Source organism: Trachymyrmex septentrionalis, unplaced genomic scaffold (assembly GCF_001594115.1).
Source record: "Trachymyrmex septentrionalis isolate Tsep2-gDNA-1 unplaced genomic scaffold, Tsep1.0 scaffold6, whole genome shotgun sequence".
NCBI lineage: Eukaryota > Metazoa > Arthropoda > Insecta > Hymenoptera > Formicidae > Trachymyrmex > Trachymyrmex septentrionalis.
Window position 1 is genome coordinate 43,225 of NW_017305778.1, and position 10,100 is coordinate 53,324.

General features: G+C 34.8%; 1 protein-coding gene across 2 annotated transcripts in view; it reads right to left on the bottom strand.

Moving 5' to 3' along the window:
- Nucleotides 1-10,100, bottom strand: part of LOC108752305 — a 19,041-nt gene that overhangs the window by 1,208 nt on the left and 7,733 nt on the right. For both annotated transcript variants that reach the window (XM_018493049.1, XM_018493048.1), the window contains 6 exons: nt 3,745-3,833; nt 3,586-3,665; nt 2,501-2,625; nt 1,451-1,921; nt 1,006-1,335; nt 615-767 (listed from right to left, as the gene is read on the bottom strand). In XM_018493049.1, the coding sequence (XP_018348551.1) occupies nt 615-767; nt 1,006-1,335; nt 1,451-1,921; nt 2,501-2,625; nt 3,586-3,665; nt 3,745-3,833 (1,248 nt within the window). The remainder of the gene's footprint in view (nt 1-614; nt 768-1,005; nt 1,336-1,450; nt 1,922-2,500; nt 2,626-3,585; nt 3,666-3,744; nt 3,834-10,100) is intronic.

Genomic DNA, 10,100 nt, shown 5'->3' on the forward strand with positions numbered 1-10,100 from the left:
ACTTTCGAATGGTTACTACATTTTTTTAAATTTATGTTAGTTTTGTAATTTTAACATATAGAAAACTACGAGCTGAAAAAAATGAAAAATTTTTTTTTGCTTTGTAGGTCTGTAGCGTGCCCAAAAAAAATTTGAGCAAATTTTCGACTATCTGTCGTGAAAGCTTGAAGCTTCCTCTACAAAATCATTTTCTTTAATGTTCCTGATTTTTTGTATCTGAATTACTCGCGAATTAAGTAAAAAGGAACATTCTGATTTTATTGCTCGTAACTCCATTAAAAATCATCGTATCGCAATTAAAAATACATATTCTTAAAGCTGGAACATTGTTCTGTCAAATGGTGTAATTGTCAATTTTAAAAGTAGAATATTCTTTTACCAATTTGTAAAAAGACTTTTTTCCTAACTCAATATATTAAATTCAGGATTGCACTGGAACCTCTCATAATACGCAATTTTGAACGTAATAACGAGATTGTTTCCACTTCACTTCTAAACTAATTCTGCGGTATCCTATTAGGCAGCTATCCTCAAGGAATTTTGTGCGCTATTTCATCCGTTATTAATTCAACTGTCCCTCACAGTTTGAAAAGTTAGCCTTGAAAATACTATACCTTGAGAACACTTTGCTGCAAACCCTGTTTGTCTCTCGAAACTAAAATATGGTCCGATAAGGGATGTTTGATTCGTTTGCTACCCTCCACTTCAGCGAGCGTACCGCTGACTTTGTACCTAGCCGCTTCTAAGTACAACAACATTGAACGCATCTGCGGAAACGTATTTATTTTTTATATCGCGTGCCCGTATTTATTGTTAGTACAAAATAATAGCCCTAACTACAGGTCTGTTCTTTTTGGCTGAACTTTTGCACCAGTTTCATCTTTTTTTCCTTTTCTCTCCAGCAGGAAAGAAGAGGAAGAAAGATGAACTGGTGCAAAAGTTCAGCCAAAAAGAACAGGCCTTATGTCAGATTAGCGATAAATGCACCATGCTCGACATACGTACGTGATTTAGTTTATCCGTTACGTTTTGCGTGCTTTCGTCCGCCGCAAATGCCGGAGTCTTAACGAAAGCTCGGTGTAATGTTTCCAGACCTTCTCTACCTCGTCTTTCTCGCTCGAGATCTTGCCTTATCAGATGCAGCACCCTCACCAATGCCTGTTTCCGCCGTTCGCGGTTCATCGCTAACGTCACGTGTTCGGCGTAGAAATCCGGCAATAATTGTTCCGCGTTCGTCACATCGTGATTATCCATTCGGCGTACGAGATTTTTTAGGATCTCTAAGTCCTGCGACACGTTGCAACTGCGCACGGGCGTTAGTAAGCGATCGGCGCTCTACGAAAGTATATATTTGAGAAATTTAAATTATCTTTATGATAAGTGAAAAATATAATTGCAATGATGCGTGATCGCGCGATTATTTCGATCATTTGTAATGTTCGTATATTACCTGCTGCAATCGCGGCGCGAGCGCCTGTAAGTGCGTCAAGTACACGTTGGCGAGGTCTTTTAGGGCGCTCAGTCGTTCCTCTTCGAGCAATTCCATTTGCTTCGCGCCTTTCTTCATCGTGCTCTCGTACTCGAGCCTGGCCCTCTCGGCTCTCACGCTGACCGTATAGAATTCGGTATCCGCTCGTCGCGAGGAGTCCTCAGCTTTCCTTCGTCTAGTCTCCAGTTTGCTCGCTTCCTTCTCTGTAACGTGATGACTCGATGTCGACGACCTATTGTTGCTCTGCTGACTTTGACTGATGGTCTGCAACCGCGCCAGATCCTGCAATCTCTCGTTCTCGCGCGCACACGCAAAGCTCTGCTTTTTACTCTTTGCCGCTATTCCACGCCATTCTTGCAGCGATTTGGATGCTTTGTCCACCGAGTTTTCGATGCTCTTTCTCGATCGGCCTTGTGTCTCCGCTACACCCACCTGTGTGTTACATATACGTTGTCATCCTTTCATTCCTTTCGTTTCTCGATTCAGTTCGTTCAATGCTATTACAAGATTGAATCTTTTCGGTTGCAAGAGAGAGAGAGTAATGCGAGTTTCCGCAAAGAGAAAGTCAACTTTACATATTTGCGCATATGCATACTCGTATGTGATGTAATGTAGTAATGTCACGTCTCAAATTTTTATCATTTTAATATTTGTGATCCGATTCGATGCACTTTTCGCCAGCGAAATATAATTCGTAAGATATAAAAGAGTCAACCTAGACAACACAAAGTCTAAAATTGAGATATAAAATTTAAAAACATTTTTTTAGACGTCTTGAAGTTTTATGTCTCAATTTTAGATTTTGTGTTGGCTGGGTTGACGCCAAAGATGTCTTGTGTCCCAATTTTGGACACCTCGTGTTGTCTGAAAAATTCTCAAGGTAAATTTTCTTTGGGCGATTTTAATTTTGCCGTTTTGCAACAACCGTGTACGTAAGTACCCGGTTACGCATCCAGTCTTTTACACGCGCTTTTCTGATCATCGTAATCATCTCCCTAGACTCGGACTTACTCTGAGCGGTTTGGCAAGTTGTTCGCTTAACGCGATGCCCCATAGCCGATGCGCTTCCGCTGCAGCCTCCATCTCCTCGCCGACACACCTCCACGCCTCGTTCACACCTCCGTTGCTATTACCACCTGTGTTATGAAAGAGAAGATCTATACTTACAATTAGAAGAGACGATTGCTACGGGCACCGTCTGTATTTCGCAACGCGGCAACACATCGCGTTCTCGTTGATACTACACATATACTACTCAAAAAGATAAACCGAAGTCTCTTACTAATAAGGAGAGGCTACGCTCTGCTCTTCACCGGTTTTGATCAAACTTGCAGCAATGTTAGAGGAGCTTACCAAATGAACACCTGTAAAGCCGTTCCCGCTAATGGGCCTTAGAAGTCGAGTAATGAGCATTTAAAAGTATATCAAAAAATCTGAAAACAATCTAATATCTCAGAAAGGATACATTTTTGAGAAAAATGTCTTATACAAAAATGGTAAGGTTTAATGAGATGTATTTACTGGCTTTATTGGTTTGATCTTTGGAGGCATCGTCATCTTGACCTTGGCGATGCCATCTAATGGTGTTAGACTGTTTCCAGATTTTTGGTATGTTTTAAAATGCTCATTACTCGGCTTCTAAGGCCCATTAGCGGGAACGGCTTTACAGGTGTTCATTTGGTAGGCTCCTCTAACATTGCTGCAAGTTGATCAAAATCGGTGAAGATCAGAGTGTAGCCTCTCCTAAGTTTAATAAACAGATAAGATTGCAGACAATAAGAGAAAGAGAGCAAATTTCTTCCTTCTAAAGCTAAATTTCATCTTTTCGTTTATTAAAACTTACTATGTTTGCGCATCAAGTCTATAAATATACATATGTATAAATTATAAATTTTCAATATTTTTGATGAAGAAAAAAGTCAAGAGATACTCATTATTAATAATTTTTGCGAAAGAGAAATTTCGCATTAAATTATCGTATTATTAATAAATAGAGACAGTTGCAATTGTTTACGCCTGATTATCGATCAAATGCCTTATACTAACGCGATGGACGCATAAAATTTTAATTTCTGCCGAAAAGAACCGATAATCACCTTGATCTTTGGCGCAGGCTTTTGTCAGCTTGCTACTGAGTTTGCTCAATCCTTTCGCATAAGTAGCTTCCAGTTCGGCTCTGAAACGTATTTTCACAATTTCTCATTGAAAAATTCGCATGAGTGACAAACGATGGGAAGAAAACGTCTAAAAAATACCTTTCATGAAGTATCGATGCCAAGTCCTTGCAAAAGTCGCCTCCTTGTTTGACATATCTTCGCACATCCTCGAAACCGCCTTGACCTCCCTGCACGTTACAACAACAAAATTAAAAAATTACGATTAACGATAAGATAATGTTATTTAATATTTATATAAAAAAAAAGAAAAACCAAGAAAGAAGTAAAAGAATTTTTTGTCAGAAAAAGTATCATTTTTCTACATTTTTTCTCATCGTGATAATCCGGATAACGATAAATTGATATATTTTTTTTTCTACCTTCAGCATCATAACAGTCTTTTTATAACGTATTTATATTAAATAACTATGGAAAGCATTGCATATTAAAATTCAAAAGGAAATATTCTGTATATTGCATATAATACAATTTTTGTATTAGAGTTTTTTATTCTACTTTATCTTTCTTTAGGATGATATATGAAAGTATTGTATAGTGATTGTGAGACACCCTGTATATATACATATATATATATATATATATATATATATATATACTTGTATAGTATGTAAGAAAAACTATTTAAATATTTGGATATATTAATAGCAGTTGTGCTCATTTTCTCCTTAATTTTCTTATGATTAAATTCTTTTGTATCTTAATAGATGCGCAGTTCTCAACTTGAATAAAATATTGTCGTATCCTAGAGAGAGGAAGTTTCTTTTCTCCAAGACTCGTCCCGGAAGCAGTTACGATAAAATCATAAAACACCGCAGCTATAATGGAAAGGCGTTTTGTTCGTGCATGATAAATGTTCCCGTGGCTATCAAATATCGCACTTCTTTTCGTTTGCCGCGCCAAGGTGACTGACACTTGATTCGAATTAAAGTTTAATCACAGCTCGAGGTACCCGGTGAAAGTAAGTGTTGACTCGCTTGTAAGTAAGCCTTGAGGAAAGTCGAAAGAGCTGTATTACGTGTGCTAATTAACTAGGATGTATACAGTACAGTCCTACATGTAGGATATCCTACAACTTTTGATTAATATTTCTGGCAGTGAAAGAGGATGACAATTTAAATTAAAAGTTTTTTTTCCAATTTTAGTTCAAACCGTTATTTACAAAGTCAATAAAGTTACTCAATCAGATTACGCCCTGGAGTAGCATCCAGGAATACTCCATCTGGAGTAGCACGCAGGAGTGCAACATGTCATAGGACTCCTCGTACTTACTATACATTATCTCGATTAAAATTTCATTTCAAATAAATACAAATCAAGAGCTATTAGAATTTAATTAGTTAACTAATTGACGTGTTGTGCCAAATCTTATATTTATGATATTACATAAAAAATAAATTCATACGTTTTGACTCTTAATATGGTCCTTTTCAATAAATAATCTAAAACAACGCTAATTAATTACATTTATCGCTTGTATTATAAAATTTTATTATAATTTTTCAAATAAATAAATAATCTATCCATTTAGCTATCTCTCATTTATTGATTTATTCATTTATTTATTAATTAATATGAAAAATTATAATAAAATTTTAATCGAGAGAATGTACAATAAGCGCTCTATGGCATGTTACATTCCGGCTGGGCATAATTTGATTGAGCAACTTTAATCGTTAATAACTCGGTAAATAATGGTTTGACCCAAAATTGGAAAAGAAACTTTTAAAACGTCGTTTCTTTCAAAATGTCATCCTCTTTTATTCCCAGAAATATTTATTGAGAGTTATGGGACACTCTGTACATACGAAGATATGATAAGTTTTTACACAATATTGGTATAATATATCGTATAATGTAGGATAACGAAAAGAATCCGAATTAGTCATCGTGAGTTTGTTGAGTACACATTGGATCGTGCTTAAATAAAATGTCATTTGACGATTTCGATAACAGAAAATCACCTTTCTACGAAGTTATTGAAACATGGCGTGTTAAATACGACTGATAATTCAAAGTCGGTCAAACGAATTGAGTTCTATGTCGTCGATAATTACGTTCTAATGCGGACGACGTATACTTAAAAAAATTCAAAACGCAGCTATTGAAGATTTATAAATCACATCTTAGTAAATATAAATCGCATAAATTGTTTGCTTTAAATATTTACAATGTAAAAATAAGAAGTAAAAAGTGATATCTAAATCAATTTGAAACGACGGAATGTTGTTAGCTACCTACAGTTTCACGTAACGTATAAAAAATGTTCATTTATTAAAATATTCTCGAATGAGAACGAGTTTCATCGATACAAACTCGACATCTAGCCATAATGTACAATCATGTTACATCATATCTCTCTAGTGGTAATAGCAGTAATAGTAATAGAAATATTAGAGTGGGCAAGGACATATTACATTTCTGTCATTCGCATGTCCATGCATATTCTCGCGATTATAACGTGTATAAGTTATGTAAGATATTAAAAAGTCATTCGCACTAAAATCTTAGGAACCAAGACTGGCTTAAAATCTTAGGAAACGAATGTGAAATATTTCTCTAATAAATTTGGCGCGTTTTTCCTAAATGTAATTGACAATTTTCCAGTCATTAACATATTTTTCTTAGTTGCGTTTTTTTCCATAGGTTTCATATTTTTCTTGTCGTTGATAAACGGTTTCGCGTATCATGGGGGAATCCCGTTTGTCTACAAATCGATTGCTTACAGTATCGTTTGCCTACATCACTTTTGCCGGCAGTTCGTTTGCACACAAAAATTATTGTCTACAGTTCGATTGTCTACATGCACTTTTGCACACAAATAAAAATTTTAGAAACGAAGTTACTTTTGCCTACATTATTATTGTCTACAGCTCGATTGCCTGCATGTATGACTCTTCCAAAATCGATATTGTCGATAAAGTTTCAGAGATTTCGATCTGATAATTTGATGAACAAAGTGGGATATACAAAGCTCTCGCAAGAACATGATAATTTTTTTTAAGAATCGTTATATAGTATTATTTATTTCTTTACCTGTATGTTGTGTACGGAAAGACAATGATGAGTTTTGTATACAAAGTAAAGCATTTGTTTTTATAAATTGAAGATACTATTTATAATTTTCAATGCAATTGTTAAATGACTGCACAATTTTGCGACTGCACAATATACTTGCGTTAATAATATCAACAATATCCGTCATTTTCGAAGTCACGCAATAAAATCTCACGTTAGATTTGTGCATTATAAAATACCGCCGTTATACATTGTATCGTGCGATTGATACGCACATCATCGATTGTCACGCAATAGAACATCTGTTTTATTTGTGACGCGACTAACAAAATGACAGAGCAACTTTCTATAGACTCAATCTAAATTTTACCGAAAGCGTTTCTTATGGCAATTTGCCATTTACATTTACACTTCTATCTCGGCATTTCAAGAGAAAGCTAACAATAACGTAAACCATAATCGCGTTTAATTATATTAGATGTTAAACAAGTTATTAGATATTAAGAAGCGCATCTTCCTAGCAAATAAGCTGACGTTATTTATCGTAAAAATTTTTACGTTAAAATGATGTCTTTAACATCAGAATAATATCAAAATAATTACAAATAATGACAGTTTATTTGCTGGATAGTATCTCGATACATTTATTTCATATTAAAATGACAACCACTTAAAAAGTGAAAGATTTCTGCATCAATTTGTAATAGATTAAAATCTATTTTATATCACGAGCTCATCCCAAATATTGTATTAATTTTCTGTAAAAGATTGTTTTGCTAAACTACATATATACATGTAATAAAACGAGAGAAGGTGTATTAATAGAAGGAGATAAATTTGTATGTGAGAAATTTCTAGAGTCGGCGATACGGCGAAAGTTGTAATCAGTTTAGTTAGTGAATTGATAAAATGTCACGCATGGGGAAAAACACTTTCATATATGTATATCCACAGTTTCGCTTCTAATCTTTTTTTTTGCACTTACTAATAACAATTTATCTTGGATAATGTCTTCTCTTTATTATAATGTAATTATCAGACCGACATGTATCCGTTTAATTAGCAGGTAATAATTAAACGCATGATCAATAATCGATTTGCCAAGCGACAGATTCATCTTTTAACTGAATGTGTTTTACAGTTGATCATTGTTTGTTTCATTATAATAGTATTAAGAGACAATAAAATTCTAGCGTTGATCTGTGAATAACAAATCATGTATAAGGAATATAAAAAATGTATATATGTTACATTTATACTTATATAGAAATCAAGGGGAAAAATTTCGCCGTTTTCCTATCTCTATAAATAGAATATTCAAATATTCGCATATTCGCAGGCGACGTGAAATACTTTTTTTTTTAATATTCTTAATATATAGGTTATTGTAAACTGCACGAAATACAAAAAGAAACAAAAATGAGCATGTAATCTTACTAGTAAAAGATGCTGTCTAAGTAGCACAGTAGCATCTGCAAAGCGTTAAAAGCGCTTATATACACTTTTTTTTAGCGCTTTTTTAACGATTTATGGGCGCTGTGTGCTACTTAAGCGGTTTATATATTAAAATAAAATTTCGCATCGTTTAAAATTTCTGCCTATTTCTCTTGCTCTCTCTCTCTCTCTCTCTCTCTCTCTCTCTCTCTCTCTCTCTCAAAAATATTTAAATACATCGTTATAGTATGAAAAAATAGGTTTATATATAATAAATGCAATTATATGCATTTCCCGGATAACAATCGAAATGAAACGAGTTGGTGTAGTTATTACCAATTTGGACGATTGAAAGGTTAATCGATACTTCGATTATAGTAGATCGATGACGACAAACGGGCGTGCACTTGCAACAGGTGGTTTATTTCCATTCACTTACAATGAACAAGTCAATGCACGAGTCAATGACCAGTCGATAACTATTGAATTTATCATATTACAGCATAATATGCATTTCGAGATCTACATAACATTTCCGAAATGTATCATCATCTTGGAACTTGGCTCACTTATTGGGTCAATATAATTTTAATAATTTATTCGCGCGCGGCAATCTCGCGTCTTAATTATCAATACAAGTTCGATCGAAAAAAATATATATGACACGATTACATAAAACCAATTACTTAACCAGTAGCTCAATGTGAATGTCTCTTCACTCGCATCCTCAATTACGTTAATGCGAGAATTTCTGCGTGTGAATTTTCAAATGGAACTTGCTTTTATATTTCGTCATATCAGATAATTTATATATCACATTTATCGTTCGACAAAGAAACTTTCATCGCCACGAGCATTGCTTTGAGTCAGTAGCTCGTGACCATCAGTCCGTTAAATTGTCATGTCCTAATTTGGTAATTAATACCAGAAATCATCAGAAATACGGACAATAAAATGCAGATAAAAATACATTTCACTCGAATCCTACATAACAATTGCGCCCTTATATGATATGGTTTACGCGATATTTTTACAAAATTGGAGCTAAAATAAATGAATCGTAAGCAAAGCTGAATTTGCATTGAGGATACTTGACCTGAGAAATCTTAATAAAAATTATTAATCGTGGCAACAATTATATCGTACATCGCTCGATGTTGTTCGGAGAAACTTATCAACTTCTGTGCTACACTATTGAAAAATCCACGGTCAAATGTAGTCACAGAGAAACAGTGTCCTGTTCTTTACAGTCACGTGTCTTTAAATATGACTTACACGCATACGAGAGCTTCAAGACATACATGAGAACACGTAGAGAAGACGGTCAAGCGTGTATGTGCGCGCGTGCATATGTATGTGTGTAAAACAGAGTTGGCTATTTTCTCCGTGTAACTTTCCCACACTTTCCATGCTTTGCTTTTGCGATGCTTCAAGACATACTCGTGCTTGGTCGCTTAGCGCCATTTCTCTTGGACAGTCAATAAATCTCTCGATCGGACAAACGGCCCGTAAAATTTCAACTTGGGGAAAGCAGAATTAGAAAACGATGAACTGAAAAATGAGAGACAAAGTAAAAAAGGAAGATTTTTTTTTCGAAATTGGCATGTCTTGATCGTATTATATAATTACGTGTAAATTAATTATTAAATATATATATTAGGTGTACAAAAAAGTTCTGAGCTTTTTTTTGTAAAATTCAATCTTTATTTAAAAACAAACGAAAAAATATGGCTTGCTGCGTAACGCCAAGCTGTTCTGCAAGCTCCTTTTCAGTTTGCGCAGAGTTTATATCCAGCAGTGCTTGCAATTCGTCCGTTTCAATCTTTTCAGGGCGTCCAGCACGCGATTCATCTTTAAGACTGAAATCTCCTTGGCGAAACTTTTGATACCACCTTTTGCATGTTGCATGACTTACAGCGTTCTCTCCATATGCAGCACAAATCATTTCAGTGGCTTCAGCAGCATTTTTCTTCAGATGAAACGCG